The sequence below is a fragment of the Aplidium turbinatum genome, chromosome 10 (assembly GCF_918807975.1).
Source record: "Aplidium turbinatum chromosome 10, kaAplTurb1.1, whole genome shotgun sequence".
Classification (NCBI taxonomy): domain Eukaryota; kingdom Metazoa; phylum Chordata; class Ascidiacea; order Aplousobranchia; family Polyclinidae; genus Aplidium; species Aplidium turbinatum.
The window spans coordinates 18,107,401-18,126,296 of record NC_137481.1 but is presented as its reverse complement, the minus strand read 5'-3'; the positions used below and the strand labels follow the sequence as shown (position 1 = coordinate 18,126,296).

The 18,896-nt window shown below is 37.2% G+C and overlaps 1 protein-coding gene across 1 annotated transcript in view; it reads right to left on the bottom strand.

Annotated features, from left to right (window-relative positions):
* Window positions 1–17,913, bottom strand: part of LOC145777891 (alpha-1,6-mannosylglycoprotein 6-beta-N-acetylglucosaminyltransferase A-like) — a 29,916-nt gene extending 12,003 nt beyond the window's left edge. Inside the window, exons 1-7 of the mRNA XM_082589248.1 lie at window positions 17,705–17,913; window positions 15,793–15,906; window positions 12,553–12,684; window positions 11,903–11,976; window positions 11,101–11,271; window positions 3,924–4,085; window positions 192–361 (exon numbers count right to left, since the gene is read on the bottom strand). Coding sequence (XP_082445374.1) covers window positions 192–361; window positions 3,924–4,085; window positions 11,101–11,271; window positions 11,903–11,976; window positions 12,553–12,684; window positions 15,793–15,906; window positions 17,705–17,831 — 950 coding nt within the window. The 5' untranslated portion in view covers window positions 17,832–17,913. The remainder of the gene's footprint in view (window positions 1–191; window positions 362–3,923; window positions 4,086–11,100; window positions 11,272–11,902; window positions 11,977–12,552; window positions 12,685–15,792; window positions 15,907–17,704) is intronic.
* Window positions 17,914–18,896: the final 983 nt, after the last annotated feature.

Genomic DNA, 18,896 nt, shown 5'->3' with positions numbered 1-18,896 from the left:
CGATACCCGATAATTTAGAAAAAAAATTGAAAAAATCTCCCGTTAAGGGATCGGACTCACCGAATCGGACTCACCGAAACGGGCCATTCCGAATTAGCCCTAGTTGCATGTTTTGACAAAGCCGAAAATAGTAGTTTGCCTCCACATGACCTTGCCTTACAATCTCTTTACACTGTCAAATGCCAACTCACTTTTTCAATTCCATGCTGGAGTACACTAAGGTGATGTCATGACCAAGTACATATGCTGATGCTATGATATCGGACCACTGAACAAGTTCGCCGAGCGGGCCGCCTTTGAAGGCATTTTTCGGTATCTCCCAGCCCACCTCGTCAGCCAGTAACCCGGGGTGGATAAGAATCTGTTGAAAAAACTTGGTAAAATTCTGTTTTGAAAATGAAGTTGGTTAAAGGTTGAAAACGAAGCGAATGTGTAGTAAACAACAACAATAGTTTTCATTTTCTAATTTTAATAATAAATAATAATTTTCAGGATTGGATCCATGATAGCATTGTTCTCAGCGCAGTACAAACCAAGTGAAAAAAAACTTAGAGAAAGCAAGCCACAAGTAGCTATCAGTGAAAGGCTGGAGGTTTGCTAGTGTAGGCAGAATTGACGTTTCACTAGCCTTACCAGTGTAACTGGAACGCTAGCTGTAAACCGCCAATCATACAACACATGACACCGTTCCAGTGAGTGCTAGGCAATTCTTGGCTTCGCCTTATAAGTAGCAAATAGACAAAAAAAGTAGCTTAAAGATTAGAAAATATTGTTAGCAAGGTCTTGAAAAAGATTTCTTGGTTGTACTGTATTTAAAGTCGATGAGAAGTTAGCAGAAGTGCGCCAGCCTAGCTGCATTGTGGGCGGGTCATCACACAGTTCACACACCAACTAAAGACGAAAGACACAAAATAATAATCAAAACTGCCAGACCATACGCACTTTATTAAAGAGTAAGAATATTTTAAATAGTTTGGAACTAAAATCATGGACAGAGCCACATTAATATATGGACTGGAGCAAAAACGTGGTCACTCACAACAACACCTTAACAAGAAAGCTGGCAGCAGTGCAAAGAAACATGAAAAGAATAATATTAAACATACAGTAGAACTTCGATAACTCGTCACTCTAGGGCAGTGGTTCTCAAACTTTTTACAGTCTAAGCGCACTTACAATACTACAAATAATTCTGGGCACACTTTATATAAAAATGCACTAAAATGTCATAATTAAGTCAAATAAAAAAAACTCAAAAATAAAGAAATTATCTTTTTATTAATGGGAAACATGTGCTTGATGAGCCTGTGAGATTTTCTCAATGTTCGGTCTTATGTTTGAGAGGCAAACTCTCATTTCCTCATCGATGCATTGCAGAGTTCCTCTCTTTTTACACTTAATTGTGGCGAGGGTAGAAAAGCCAAGTTCACATAAATATGACGTTGAAAATTGCAATAAAACAGTCAGTGCTTTTTTAGATATCGCGACATGTTCTTTTCTGATAGAAATCCAAAAAGCTTCAAGAGACCACTCTTTGTATTTCATCATCAATCCACGATCTGTGGACACAGCTGCCAGTTCTTCTTCTTCTGTCAGTGTTAAACTATATGCAGAGGTACTTTCTAAAAAAGGATTTCTAATCCAGTCATATTGCGCAGTGTTAAGTGATGGAAAGTAAAAATTCATTTTTTCTTCTAAAGTTGATAAATGTTCAATTACAAGTGGAAGGATTTCAGTTTTGCAAGTATTAGTTACCAATGGGAACATTTCTAAACTACCTTTAATCGCTGCACTTTTCCAAACGTGTAATTTTTTCTGAAACGCTTTTATCTTGTCAGTGGATGTAAGAACGTTTTGCCCTTTCCCTTGCATACTGGTGTTCAAAATATTGAGATGCTGAAATATATCTGCCAAATATTGTAATTTAGCAATCCAAAATTTACACTGCAAGAGGTCACAAAAATGTGACTGCTTCATTGCTTCAAAAAATACAAGAAGTTCTTGTCTTAACTCGTGTACACGAGTAAGCACTTTGCCTCTTGATAGCCACCTCACCTCGGTATGTAAAAGTAATCGTTTGTGTTGAGATTCCATATTGGTACAGATTTTTTCAAATAGCCGCGATTTTGCAGGTCTTACTTTTATAAAGTTTACCATCTTAACAACTTCATCTAAGACCTCTCTTAAATTCTCTCCTGAGGTTTTTGACATCAAGGCCTCTCTATGCAGAAAGCAGTGAGTTACAATAACATTCTCGTTTTTCTTCTTTATAAAATTATCATAAATTATCGTAATAATGATGTTATCGAAATAATGAAAATTATCCTGAAATTATCTGAAATTATCGTAATAATGATGTTAAACGGAAGGAGCAGATAAGAAAATTGATCTAATATGGTAACTATTCTTTTTGTTTTTCTTATTAGAATACTTTTTTAGGAATGCTGTTGGGCACACCTAGATAACCTCTGGGGCGCACCAGTGCGCCCGGGCACACCGTTTGAGAACCACTGCTCTAGGGGGAACAGAAAAAGTGACGACTTACGCGAACTGACGACCAATGCAAACAGCCAAATTTTGCCATTTTTTCGTGTCGCATTAATTTCATGGTGCTCCGCGACCTAATTAAATGCGATAGTGGTATTCTCCTTTTTGAGGTGCTATTCTTACCAGATTCATAATTCGCAATAATTTTTTCTGCATTTTTTAGGAGGGTGTTCAACGTCGTCCTTGGTAGGTCTTGTTCTTCAGAAAATTTAGTCTTGTTCCTAATTTCGCCTTCTTTGAATTTCGTTACAATTTCATACTTAGCTTGTAAGTTTAAGCACTTTACCTTTCTCTTCGTCATCCTGCGTTGCTGCAACTTTTGTTTACACGAAACGGTATTGTCGCAAATGAATCACGCACGTGGTGAACAGCGCTTCTCTTATCGGCAACAGAGCACGTGCGCGGTGCTCGCACACCCGCAATCGACCAGACCTACATACTCCACGCATGTGCGTCTGGCCCGATAGAGTGTGTGCGTGCACACGTCTTAGCACAGTAATTTCTTCTCGAAAGAGTCTGTAAATGCCACGCCAGCATTTGGGTGGATGACAACTTAGACGAATTTTACGTCCCAGGGGAAGAAAAACAGTGACGACTTAATCGAATTGACGAATTATGCGATGACCACTTAACCGAACTTGATTGTGTACAAAAGATAGGCTTTCTGCCGGGACCTGGCAATCATTGACGACTTGGGCAAACTGACGAGTTTTCCGAAGACGAGTTATCCAAGTTCTACTGTATATAAATATAAAAGACAAAATGGAGAACTGAAGTTCTCAGAAACAAAACACATATGAAAGACGTCATTAAATCAGCAACAAGTCTAAAGTGGCAATGAGCGGGACATGCAGCAAGAATAACAGACAAGAAATGGGCTAAAATAACCGGGTCTGCTACTATTCGGTGAGTCCGATTCGGTGAGTTCCTAACCTCTAACCCCTAACCCTAACAACTAACCCCTAACCCCAAAACGGCAATGATAATTAGGCTACGGTACTCAATAAATTAAAAAAAATTGAAAAAATCCCCCGTTAAGGGATCGGACTCATCGAATCGGACTCACCGAATCGGGCCATTCCGAAAATAACCACAAAGTGAACAGTTGGACATACGCGAAAAGAACCAGAGGGAGACCGAAAAGAAGATGGCGGGATGGCAGTGAAGAAAAGATTGGTGTCACTGGGATGAAAACAGTGAAAGACAGAATGGAACGTATGTGGAGGCTATCTACTAACGGTGGCACCACTAGTTGATGAAGATGAAGCAAAAATTACTTTCAAAGCAAGGCTAACAAAAAGTTTAAAACTTAAATAAAACCTTAAATTAAAAATTTAACGAAACTTAAACTATAATTGCGAGTATATAGAATATACCTTTTTCTGTTTAAAGTTCTTGAAAAAAGGTTTGCTGGATAATTCTCTTGCGGCTTCAATCCACTTCGTTTCCATTCGATGTATCCGTTGCCTGATCCACTTGTAATGAAAGTCGTCTCCAAACATTCTGTACAATTCTTCGAAATCTTCGCGTATTTTCAACTAAAAGATACAAAATCATAAAGACATGTGAGCTTTTCATAGCCCATGCAAGCAAAAATAGTAGAAAGAAAACTCACACAACCTCAAAAAAGTTAATGAAACTATTTTTAAAATATCTGAAAAAAGGTGCCATTACGAGAGAAATTATATGAAGGCAGGAAATGTGATAATTCGAACAATGTGATAATTCGTCAGATCCGCCGGGAAGCTTTGATACTATTTCCAATTTTCCATATGTAAGCATTTTCAACCTAAAATTGATCCATTTGGCTTTTCAACCAGCACAGTATGACAATGCATGACTTATAGCAAAGTGCGTTATACTCGCTTAGTTCAACTGAACTTGTTGAACTGGATACAGACTTCGATAGAAACCAGAAGCTAGCAGATGCTGTTTCACACAGTCACGATTGCTAATAATGACAAATGTCAACACGTCTTGGGTTCAATAACATGAATCGTATCCCAGACAGCAAATCAACCGTTTTTCAATGAAAAAACGATTGATTTGCTGTCTGGGTTATGCCATCCCGCATTCGTGTGAAAACTCTGGTCTGTGGTTAGTAACTGGTGATAGTCGTAATAATAAAAAAATATATAACTGCACTCTTATGGAAAGTCTACTTGAAACGTTGCAGTATTTCGTGCCAACCTACATCTGCGCGCTGTTGCAAAAGGTTAATTATACCGCACGAGAGCTGTTGCAACTAACTACGGTATGCGATCGTAGCTTGTATTTTTAAGAAAGTTCTGCATGCAAAATGGTCATTTTCCAATAGTAATAAGTCGTTTCAAAAACACATGTACTTCTAGAGTCTAGACTACCTGTACTGGACACAGGTTTTTATTGAATACGCTAGTGGCCCCATGCGACGAAAACCGTAATTACCGAACAAACAAAACCGCAGTAGGCTACTGTTTTAGGCGTGAGTCATGTAGAATATAGCAAAGAGTTAGCTGCAAATGTTTGTTTATTAATTTTAGTACGTTAAGCAGCACAGAAAATTGCAATGCAACGTGAGTTTAAGCCTTAAGGAAAGGTGTGACAACTGTGACATTGATGCAACACAAACAACAAGGTAGGCTACGCAGAACAATGTTAAAAAAAGTTATCACTGAATTATTCCCATCGCATTCTTGGTTGAAACTTTTGTGCTAGTATAGCTTTAATTAATTTTTCAATGTTCGAAGTACGATTCCACTGACGACGACGCCCAAAATATCGCTTGTCCGTTAATAGACATAGACTACCAATATTGAACCAATTCAATAGCACATTTGTAAGCAGTCAAGCAAAATTATAAAGTCACATCTCTGCCTCTCTGGTTGTTGTTAGTATCCATCACGCAACTTCGTAATTTTACGGCACGATGTTGATCTACCGCTTTGCGATAGATCACGAACATAATTGGACATAAAACAATTAAAAAACTTGCCGATCATATTGTTGATGATATCATGGATATCAGATATAATAACACAATGATATTAGAAAACTTTATAAGAGAAATAGCTTTGATCTTTCGTTCGTTCTGTAAAACCAGCTGTACAGAAATGAAAAAATTGCCCCCACACATGTGACGATACCAACCAAATCTGGACTCTACTAAATCTAAACTCTGGACTAAATGTTTTTTAAATTATGCACTCGTCGTCGTCGTGTGAGCGTCTGGGGCCGAGGGTCTATCCTTTTACCACCCCAGATTCACGATGTTCCCAGACTACACTGGAAGGCTACTAGAGAGCAGCCAGTTTTTGGTTTCATCATCCATGACACGCAGACCTTCCGCTCCGTTAGGTTGCTTGAAGATGGAGCAGTCATTGATGATGTGGTCTGCGGTCTGTTCCTCGGCACCACATTCACAGGAGGAAGAGCCCATTCCCCATTGGTGCATGGTTGAGCGGAAAAGCCCGACGCCCGTACGGAGACGGTTGAGGCGCACCCATGCCTGTCTTGGTAGTGTTAGACCGATGGGGCGTGTGTCGGCGATGAACGAATAGAGTCCGGTTGCGGTTGACTTCCATTCAGAACTCCATTTATGGTCCGCCCAAGCAACCGCAGAGATGTCTTGTACATCAGCTTCGTTGATAAGAAGTTGAGCGGCTGGCACGAATGGGTGTCTTGATTTCAGTCGACGGGGGTGCTCGTTTGGGAGAGCAAAATTATGCACTGAGTCGAACGATAAAAACAAAGGCTTTTTTGTGATTTTGGATGAGAAACAATCGGATTCAGAACACTTTCACACATGACGTTTTTAAAGAACGAACGATTCACAGGATGATTGTCACAGCAGAGTGATACAACATAAAAATCAGATTCAGCCAATAAGTGTAAGACATCCCACATGGCAAGTTTAAGTTTCTGTGTATCCAAATGATAAGTATCTTGCTATCACATCTTGGAATTTACCGCATAAAGCAGACACCATAAAACACAGAATAGTGGAAGCAACTTTCCCTCCATTAGTCAGGCCCAGTTAACCTTCCAGATGCATACTCAATTCTGCTCACTGTGTAAATTTCACCCAGCATGAGGTTGACATTAGACTCAAAACGCCGTGCTTTTAAATATTTAACAGAAGCATTTTGAGTTGGTGCACCAAGTTTGTGTGTGATAAAATGAAGTGTTCTTTCTGAAGGCAAAATTAAAATTTCATTTTTTAAAAGAATTCTGTAAGCACTTGCACTTGTTGACCATACCAGATATGCAAAAACAGTGGTTAATCTAGAGTTTTTTCGTCGGTTTGTAAAACCTCCAATAAGCTTCAGTTACAGTCTTCGAAATTAGCATATTTTTACTTCGGCAAAAACGTTGCCGAGGCCAAATGGCAAAAGTTGAAATTGCCTCGGCAATTGCTGTGAACGTTTATTACGAAAAAATTGTAGGCTACCACAACATGTAAAACGAGAAGCAAAAAATATACTAAAGTAGTCTATCAAGACCGCATTGTTTGATTTGTTGTGATGTAATAATACCAAAAGTAGCGATAAAGCGAGCAACGCGATACGCACGCTGTTACGATAATTCATGTTAAATAACTCACGGGGGGGGGGGGGGGGGGGAATATGTTAATTTTGGGTTGATTCAACGTTCGAGTCAGCACAAATCGATTTAATTTTCCCGACCGGTTGTATTTACGTATTGCGTAACAACAACGCCCAATAAGAAATTTACATTAGTTTTACATTAATTCGACATCTAGCGACGTTGAATTATCATAAACTAGCGTTAATTCCTCAACCAGGTGCCGGTAACAAATTAATAGCTCCCTGCGAGAAGATTGCCTCGATTTACGTTTACACTAACATAATTTCGGCACAATTGAAATACTGCGAGCAACACAAATACTGTTTGATAAAGAACTAGTCAGAATCGGAATCATCAGATGCTGCATCGGAGGATGAGGTTGTCTCGTCAATGCATAACATTAAAAGCAAATGATCGCCTACTTCTGCCTTTTGCAAGTTGAACGCGGCCTTGTTCACGCTGGCTCTATCGGACCCAATGCCTATCAGTCGGCTGTTTTTCGGAAATTCGAAGTTCCCCTTCAATACGCTTCGTCGAATGCATCCTTCAAACCTTTCGCATTACGGTCCTCTGGTTCCTCGACAGATAGCACGTGACAGGTAGGTTTTCCCAAAGAACACGTCTTAATGACGAAAACTTCTTTTTGTCCATAGTTTTGGCATTTGACGACCCATCGTACAAAATACTGAAATATTGCTTGCTTTTACTGTTTAAAGGCACAGTAACCTCGTTTTGCATTAATGCGTTGGATAAAAAATGAATCATTTCTCTACAAGCCTTATCAGTAGAGTATCCAATTCTCAAGTCAGCATTAAAAACGTTTTTTTTCAAATTTATATAGTTCTTTGTAAAATTTGAAAGATTTATTGTTCAAAGCCAAGAAATGGGCCATTTGGAACTTTTTCATGAGTTGGTCCCGTTGCTGCAAATTTTGTACTACTTTTTTAACTGGGCCCCGTAGCTTTTCTAATTCCGATTTGTTTCCGTCATAAAATTCTTTACAAATTTTGCAAAATACTACACTAACTTTTCCTTCGGTCCCCTCTGTTTCATAACCTATAGCAGGTAAATTCCACTTTTTAACTGTATCTTTCTTTACCATAATTTATATAGGCAATGACACTGGTAAAGAACAAGCATTCAATGAAACAATAACTTTTGCGTAACAATTAAGCCAGTATTTATAAGGTTGCCAACCTTTTTTATAATTCACATGAGCATTGTTAGCGCATAAAATTGCACCTGTTGTTGTTATGCAATCAGACATGGACCAGACATCTATCACAAACCGCAATTAACAAAGCTCAATCTAAAGGTTAACGCGTTAACCTATTACTTACATGTATTCGACGTCTGTTGATGTTGTGTGGTTCGTTGTGAAAGCGACGCGATCGTTTCTGATACAGCTGGACGAGATAACGGAAGGCGAAGCGCGATGAGGAGTAAACGCTTACAATAATTTGACGTCTACTGGCGTTGAATCAATGCAAATAGGGTGATATTTCTATGAAAGATTCAATTTTCCCAGCTGGGCACGTGTCTAAGCGCCGGCGAAGTAGAAAGTAACCCAAATAAAAACATCAAGCAATAGTAAGATTGAATCAACCTCCTTGTCTGGTGTGGTCCAAGAAAATTAGGGTTATTTTTGTAATCTTGTGGTCCTTACAAGCGCTTGTGTGGCCTCGGCATTTTTATTGCCGAGGCTAATGTGCCATTCATGCATCTGCCTCGGCAATCACCTCAGCAATTGCCGATTGCAGAGGCTAATTTCGAAGACTGCAGTTATGAAATTTATTCTTTTACAATCAGAAAAAATGCTTCAAAAGAAGTTGTAAAATCATGAAGAACATCATCAAAGCTAGTTGTGTGACAAGACGGTAATTGACATTTTAGGTCAGCAAGCAGGTTTGTGACTTCACTGAAACGACTTATTGTGTCATTTGCAATATTAACATTGTTCTTTTTTTTTTTACTACGGTACTCAAAAAGCACTCGTATGACAAATCAACAAAAATCCGCAACCCCATGCTTAAAGATGGAATTTCAGCAGTCATGTCAACAATACGTACAAAGAAATAAAATGTCATCTTTCAACAACGCAGTAATTTCAAATGGTATGGCTTGTTCTGTCTGTATTCGCTCATACTGTATATGTCTTCAATTGACCTCACCTGGTCTTTTTCTAAAAATAATTTGCTCATTTTCTCTACAATTTCAGTATCTTGTTTGTGTCTGGCACTGGCAGAAGTAGTTTTGAATCGTTTGGGTGGTGACTCACTGGACATGTAAGTTGGGCAGTTGGGAAATAATGTTGGCAATCAGAATGCATCACTCCTTAGTTTTCTGTAAAAGTGACAATACAAAAGCTATGCATCTCTTTTAAGATTAGAGTTTCATGATAGGCTAAACAATACATACCGGTACTCTATGAGTCAAAACATTCAATGGAAGGTCTCAATTTCATAATCAATAAGCCTAGGGCTGCATATAATTGGTAGGCCCAACATGATTAACACTACTTTTAACGTCCTATATGGAGAAAATAAGATATGAGGTAGCACAGCAACATAAATCTTAAAAGATAATTAACTAGAATTTATTTATTTCTTCGAATTTATTTGTGTTTTGAATAATTTGTTTTGTTTTTTTCCCTCTCTCTCGTCAACAAAACCAATAAACTGAACTAAACTAAGCTTTGAGTCTTGCGTACTTTAAGCCATCCACGTTCAATGCGGACATCTTTTGTACATAAGACCATTACATTTTTTCTGTACAATCTGAGGCTCACCTTCTTTTGAGATCTGAAGTTCCTTTCTTCTTAATTTGACTTGTATTTGAATCTTCTGATAAACTCCCAAAGCAATCATCAGTAAAATGCAAAGAACACACCTTAGAACTTTTGCTTAGAACAAAATCTCTTTGAGAAAGTTTACAGATCCATTTTTCTAACAGTTCATGATTTTGAAAAGGAAAACTGTGCTTTGACACACCTTTTGGTGTTTTATGCCTATCATGGCCACTTTTACAGCCATAAGCAGAGCAACATCCCATAATTCGAAATTTGTACCAAGCTACACAACCTGCAACAATTCATCAGGTGTCTTTATTTGTAAATTGAATGACTAAATTAGTCTAACATATATATAACTGCTGTGATAAGAGAGCTGAATTGAAAACATCACTTTTTAACTGATTTCAACTCTGTATGCTTTAGTTTTGCGGAAATTACAAAATACCATAGCTAACTGCTTACTACTATTATGTAGGCTAGCCTATTTCCAAAACTTGACTTCTTGCAAACTTGCATGCCTTACTGCTGTGCTGTTATCAATGTCACTCAATGCAAGCGGCAAGCCTTCTTGTATTCACTGTCAACAATCAAAAACGTGGTATTTCTTAATAATGTTTTATGCTTTGTACATAAAGTTGTACATAGGCTACTTTTGTACCGAACAGTAGCCTACCATAGGTTCCATTCTCACAAAGCTTTCCCATGGCTACTGCCGTGCTAACATCACAGTCACGCACACAAAACATTAAAAAAAAGTAGCCTACCTTTCTACAAAGCACACAATTTCCTTCAAAGTTTAAAACTGAACAATATATTTTTTTTTTCATAAGAAAACTTAAATGAACTGAATTCTCTGTCTTCACTCTTCTGTCTAGTTTTTGAAAAACTGAAAAAGCGCAATTCCTTTGGGTCCACTGTGGTATGGTCACGTGATGAATACGTCACCTGTGACCAGTACAGGTAGTCTAGAAGTACATGCAAAAACATTATCGATTAGTGAACACTGAATGCATATTGTAAAGTCATAGCGGGCAAACATTTCTATTGTCAAGTTATCCGTTATCCACAACAAAAAATTAAACTTGCAATTTTTAAATATCAAGATCATGTAATAACACATAAATTCGGAACACTTTATTCGAATAGATGTAACCTGTTTATTCCATAAAAGTAAAAACCGGCTACATGGTACTCACGAGCGGCTTTTCTGGTTCTGTGATTACAGGAGTGGCAGGAGCATCTTTGTAATCAGTAATGAGAGGACAGAAGCCTTCGATTTCTCCCAAGTATCTAATGATGGAGCAATCAGATCCATCGACCCCAAGTCCAGCATAGCAAGGGTCAGAGTTCCATTTTTCTCGCATCCACTGTTGATTAAAATCATTAAGATTTAAATATGGTTAGGACCCCAAATCTCCAACAAAAAATAGTTTTTTTTTTATATAGCTTTGTAATTGTATTGCACTACCTTAGCAGCTAATATGAAAGAAAGGTTGCTTCCTCAAAGCACTTGCCTTTCAAATTTGTTGTAAATTATCACTCGTTGAAGTTTTTTCTCATATGTGAAGAGCAGTTTTTGTCAAATATATTGCTAATATTGTAGTTCTTAAACATGCATTAAACATGCAAGATTCACTGCCATATCCCAGAGTGGGAAGAATGTAACAGTGAGAACTTTCTTTTGTTCAAGATGATTTTTATTATTTCTAAATATGTTTATAAAACACAAAGTGTACTTATTGCAGAGATAGAATGAATCAAAAACATATAAATACACACAGCAAACTAATGCTAATCAAGACCAAAGTCATTTCTTTAATATATATACACTCAAACTATAGCAATGTTGCCTTCTATAAACATGAATAAAATTCCTAAACAACAATAGGTGATTCCCTGAATCAAGTTTTATTTATGGTCAATTTCGTGTTGTGCAACAAAGCACATACGGTAATACGTATATCTTCCACAAGCATACAACAAACAATTTCCACTTACATTAATTTTTGATTTACATGCCGAAAAGCCTTCAAATGATGGGATAGTACAATCAGAGCTGGATATTGGAGGTTCTAAGCAAAAAGCATGTTTTAAATAACCTAGCGGAATCAAGTTTGCGTGAGAATTAATCAATTCGTATCATGCATTTAAATTTATTTGCAACAAGTTAGGAAGATGCAGTTGTTTACAACTGCAATGAAATTGTGCAAAAGTTTAAGTCAACCAACAAGATGAATTCCATACTATAGGCCTATTGACTAGATTTGTTATCATGAACGATAGAAACTACAAAACATTTACACATATTCATTACAGAAATGACTACAATATGCAAAAATAATAGCACTACCCCAGACAGCAAAATCCTACATTACGAGTAAACAAGTCAACATTTCAAAAGTTAACCTCAGTGTAAAAACGAAGAATTTTGTAGTCTGGGATATGACCATGACCATCCTACATGGTTTGAAGCAATGTAAATCTAGGAAAGTTAACCTACAATTTCAATTTGTAACAATAAGCTGATGATGGTAATCATCAGAGTACCTTGATGCATATAAATATCACAGACAAAACCATTAAACAAACTAAAACTGGAAACTATAGTTAATTTCTTGAAACTTAGATAGTAGGCTATGATATAATACCTGGTTTAGAAAAGCTTTGTAAAGCAACACTCCTGTCATGGATTTCACTTTCGAGACTTTTTATCTTACTCTCTAAATTGTTTATTCTTGAATTCATATTCTGAAGGAACTTTGTGAGTTCAAGTTTTACATCTGGAATGTACAGCAACAGCACATTAAATTTATCACTACATCATAAAATACAGTCATACAAAAAACATTGAAATCTTGAAAGAATCAAGCTTTTCTATTAGTTTATATGAAACATACAGGAAAATTGTTTAAAAAAAAAAACAGTGGAACTATTGATTGATTGATTGATTTATTTCGTTGTAGATAAATATAATACAATAAATACAGCAATAAAAAAGAAATTTCCAGCAACGGGAATCTGCGAAGAGACCATGGATCTTCGAGTCAAGCAGATACCCCAGATTCAATAGAAGTTCTAAAATTGCGATAAGTATAATTCAATAACGAAAATTGAGACAAGGTGTTAGAAGATGGTCACAGAGAAATATATTTAGTAGTCTATCGGTGGCATAAAGGTAATACAAAATTAATCGTGCTAATATTTGGCGATGAGTGAATATTTGTGTTGTTTTTTAAAAGAATAAAATGACAATTTACGCAAGCTCGTTGGTAAGGAGTTCCAGACTTTCACTCCGGCATATTTAATGCTGCGCTGGAGTCGGGATGAGGCGTAATGTGGGACAAAATAACAATCATTGGAAGAGTGTCTAGTAAGATGTGCATTATACATGAGTTTGGTTTTTTCAAAGTAGTGTGCGAAAGGCAGGGGCAATACATCCGTATCAAATTTAAACATGAATTTAGCAATTTCGTGTTCGTACAAATCTTTAAGCTTGAGTATGTTAAGTTTCTTATAGAAAGGTGTGACATGATCAGACCACCTGCCACCTGCTACTATTCTGACAGCCTTATTTTGTAAGGTGCTAAGCTTGTTCATTTGTGTCTTGCAGCATGAACCCCAAATCGTTATCCCATATACGATATGAGAATGTACCAGTGCGTAGTATAATTGTAATAATGTTTTGTTTGGAAGAATGTATTTGAGTTTCGACAATATCCCTACAGATATAGAAAGTTTCTTGTGGAGCATATTAATATGAGGTTCAAAATTTAGACCACTGTCAAAAATAATGCCAAGGTATTTGGCAAACTTAACTTGTTCGATCTGAGCACAATTATAAAGTACATTGATATCTTCTGGGTAGCTGCATTTTTTAGGAGGGATCACAATGACATTTGATTTGGAAGGATTGATAACTAATTTATTGGCATTAATCCAGTTCTTGATGTTAAGTAATTCAGACGATATTTCCTTTTCTAAGTAGGTTGGATTAGGAGCGTTAATTACCAGGCAGGTATCGTCTGCGAAAAGTCTTGGAACAGAAGACGTGCAGTTTGGTAAGTCGTTTACGTACAATAAAAACAGTAATGGACCCAGCGTTGAACCTTGAGGTACACCGTGTGTTATGCATCTCTGTTCAGATTCCTGTTCATTAATCGCGACATACTGCATTCTGTCTTTTAGGTAGGAGGAGAATAAATCGTTTGCTGTACCTCGGATTCCATAGTGGTTGAGTTTGTATAGTAGAATGGGATGGTATACCGTGTCAAAGGCTTTTTTGAGATCCAAGAGAACCAATCCTGTGTACAGGTTGCTTTTTACGTGTTCATAGGTGGCACTAATAATATCAATAGCGGCGTATGAAGTAGAGGAGCCAGACCGAAATCCAAATTGCGTTGGAGCAAGGACAGAATGTTTTTCTAGAAAGGAAGAGACTCTTTTATATATGATCTTTTCCAAAAATTTTTCGAAAGACGATAAAAGGGAGATAGGTCTATAATTATTTACCTCAAGTTTGTCTCCAGATTTGAAGACGGGTACAACTTTGGCAAGTTTAAATGTATCAGGGAAAATACCGAACTGAAAGGAATAGTTGATAAGATTTGAGAAGGGCAGGGCAATAATCACGGAGGCGATCTGTATGAAATATGCTGAAATGTCATCGTAGCCAGTTGCTTTGTTGGGTTTTAGAGCTCGCCAGTCGTTGGTTCAAGAAAAATAGAAGAAGGAATGTGGTTTGTAAGGTAGGATGTGAAGTTGTTATCGTTGGCATGCGGAACGCTGTCAGAGATCTCTTTTCCAACGTTGCAGAAGAATTTATTGAATTGGTTCGCCATTTCGATGGGTTTGTTTGATGACACTCCATCAATATTAATGGAATTGATTGTTTGCTTTGATTTTTGTTTATTTGGCAGCAGTGAGTTAATGACTTCCCAAACTTTACGTGGAGAAGATTTGTTCAGTTCAATTTCCGAATGTATATAATTTTGCTTGGAAATGTATTTCAATTTAGTGAGCTTATTTGCGTATTTTTTGTACTCGAATAGCCTGTCTGTTTGATTCCCTTTCAGGTAGTGCGATTAAAGTTGAGTATGGACTTGTCTTCAAGGCCACAATTACAGTAGGCTATCATACAAACAAATCGCTAAAATTTTCAGAAAATGGAAATATGATTAATGACTATCTAAAAACTTGCAAACTGTATTATGAAAATGGCAACCAGAAAACAAACACTGGTACGCAGATATCTAAATCTTATGGCCTCTGCAACTCAGAGGATGCAACCTAATTCCTACCATGAACAATTTGTACTGTCAGTTCGTACCTTGAAAAGATCGAGGGAAAAATTAAAAAAAGCCAAGTCACTGATCGCAGTTTCCGCAAACATTTTAAAAATTTTCGCAAACAAGCAAAACCTCTTAGGATCATTACCAGAAATTTAAAAAAGTTTGCGGAAACTCCGATTAACCCTAACCTCTAACTTTTTTAAATGTTTGCAGACACTCCGATCAACCCTAACCCTTTTAAAATGTTTGCGGAAACTGCGATCATCGACTTCGGCAAACTCTTAGGATCATTATCTGAAATTTTTAAATGTTTGCAGAAACTGTGATCAGCGACTTCGGCTTTGTTCTATTTTTTTCTCTCGATCTTTTCAGTTTGTTTGTTTGCAGAAGCACCCTAACCCTTTTAAAATGTTTGCGGAAACTCCGATCAACCCTAACCCCTTTAAAATGTTTGCGGAAACTGCGATCAATGACTTCGGCTTTTTTTAATTTTTTCTCTCGATCTTTTCAAGGGACGAACAGACGGTACGAATTGTTCATGGTACAAATTAGGTTGCACTCCAACTCAGACAGCATTACTGAATATCCATAAGTCCATACCTGATCTGTTGGTTCCATTTATTTGTATTTTGTCATCCGTTAATAGAGAAATAATAACTTGACTTTGTTTTAAAACGTCATAATCCTCCATTAGATTTGACTTGGTGAGTTTATCTAATCAAAAAATCAGGACATGTATTTTGTAGCCTATAAACATGGTCATTTTACAGATACAAAAATAATGCAGAAAACCCAGTGCAGAGTATAATATGGTGTTTCTAAGTTTCCAAAAATGAAAGATCTCATGAAAAATCTTATTTTAAAAGTGCTGTACTATGTATTACGCAGTGGTGTACAATGACCATCTTTTTGGGTGCTCACTTTTTTTCAGCAGGTTTTAAACACACAATAGGTTTGCAGTTTACTCAATGACAATAGCTGTTCAGATCATATCAAATTAAACTGATATGATATATTCAGTGGTGGATTTCCAGAAGGTTAGCTTCCCGAACGTTAGTTTTTTACTTTCCACTAGGTGCCGTAGAAGAGATTCAGAAATATTCCCTTATAAGACTTGAAAAATACACTTGATGTACATGTTTAAAACGTTGTTAAAGTAGGTACCGTATCATAATCTATAGATGTTATAACGTTGTTCAATGCAAATATTCGTAATTTAGTGAAACAATAACACAAAAAATTAAAACAAGTTCCGCAATGGTTCAAGACATTCATCGTATTCAAAACCATAAAACCTTTGGCGACTTTGGGTCTCAATTACAGAGTTACGTTCCTGGTGCAACCAGGATCCAACATACTTCGCTGGTGAAAACTTTCTCAGTGGAGGACCGACCATTCGTATAAAGGGTAAACTTGAAACAGTTAGCCTACACTGTGTAGAGAAGCACGGTCAGATGTCAGTATGAGGTTCATTTGTGAAAATCCGCGCTCAGACTCGCTCGATGAAATTGGAATGGATTTTAGTGACGTTATCACATTTTGAAGACTCTAGGATCTTTTTTTCGAAGTTACATATTATTCAAGAAGCCTCCTCACAGCTTCGCGTTCATTTAAGCGCAATCTCTTTGTCACTTCAATGATTTGTTTTCTCCGTGTGTTATTACTGTGTCCTCGGGTCTGATACTATTCGGTGAGTCCGATTCGGTGAGTTCCTAACCTCTAACCCTAACCCCAAACCCCTAAAACGGCAATGATAATTAGGCTACGGTACCCGATAATTTAAAAAAAAAATTGAAAAAATCCCCCGTTAAGGGATCGGACTCACCGAATCGGACTCACCGAAACGGGCCATTCCGTACTGAGTGGTGTTAAACAGCGAGAAACAGTTAGTAATAAAAGTGGAAAAGTACAGAAAAACTAATTGTGACGTAATAGGGTCCGGATCAATAAAACGTCGGAGTGTAAACGTAAGGGTGTGACGCTAAGACAGTCAAGCTGCCTCAAGGTTGCACAATAACGGATCAAATGAATGATACAAATTACAAACACCATCTTAACGTTTCTCTAAACAGAGCAAAGCATAATAAGAACATAAAATATTTAAGCTTCCAAACACCGTTCCGGACAAGTCAACTTTTTGATCGAGCTTCCGGAGCAGCGTTCCGGACCGTTCCGGCTGAAATCCAGCCCTGGATATATTGATATAGTTACTGTGCAAATCAAGCTTGTGTTTAAAATTTTCTAAAAAATGCAAACACCACACAAAATGGTCACCGTACGCTACTGCTATTATGTAATTAAACATCCTCCTATTTATGAAATAGCTTACAAAGTATAATGTACCGTATGCTTAAAAGACAAACACAAGTCGTATATCACACTTGACAACTTCTGCACCTTTACGAAAAAATGAAGATACCATACTGTCTTTAAACAAACAGATCTTAATTTGCAAACTATACATACTTCGAAGTACATTTTTTAGCATTCTTGAAGAAAACAAATATAATACCTTTAACTGATGCATTTGAAGAAATGAATGTCCCAATATAGACCAATATGACAACGATACATATCAAAACCAGCCGTAAAGGGAAGATACGCACAGTTTTTCCGAAAGATAAACTGCACTTCTGCATCCCTCAAATCAACTTTGCTCCCACAGACACATATACAAAAGCCAGCCAGTTCTTCTTTAACACATTTTTATTGTTGACAGTGTTAAATGTACAAAAACAAATTACTAAGCAACCAACCTAAAATTGTTGTAAGACCGTAATGTCAATGTTTTATGTACTGTTAAGCATACAGTAATATCAGGCGGTGGGATGGCACAGCAGATAAGGCTCTCGCTTTCCAATCAGGTTTCCTGGTTCGACCCTCGGCTTAAGCTGGTTGTTGAAGAAGACTGTTCCCCTCTACCCAGAATGTAATAAATTGGGGGGCAAAGTTGCTGAAGGAAAGGTGGCCGAGAGAAAGAAACTGGTCACCCTATTCTTGTAAGTGGTGAAGGCTTACAGTACAGTAGTATAATGAGAACCTTTTCTTCTCATCCCAACAAGGCTTGGATTCAAGTATGGGACTCACCTTTACCTAATAAGATCAGACCAGCATTCCTCATAATCTACAAAGAACAAATTGTGTATATTACGGTACTTGCATATTTCAAACATGTGCTATATTCAATTTTTCAATTCAATTCAATTTATTTTTCATTCCTGGCGCGAACATGTAGAGAACGGCAAAGTATATGTTTCTGTTACTGACAAATAAACCATTGATTGATTCTTGATTGATTGAAGAATGACTTGCCCACACAGGGTTGTCAGACAGCTTTTGAGAAAAAGAGCCAAACAATGTCGAAAAAAGGGCCAAACTGGGTAAAAAAGAGCCAAATTGTTCAATAATGTTAATAACGTTGCTAATAAAACATAATAACGTTAACAACGTCAATAACGTTACAACAACACAGTCTACATTCTACAAGAACAATTCCAAATCTTCATCTTCTGCAGTGTTTCCACTCGAATCTTTGGCATTGGCATAAACATTGTCAGTCTCAATTTCCGAAAGACATTTATTTAAATAGCTATTCAATTCAATTTATTTTTCTTTGTCGGAAAACAACAGCTAGTTTGATAGTATGTGCCAACTGCTTCCAAAAAGAGCCAAATATTGAAAACAAAGGGCCAAGGGGCCAAACA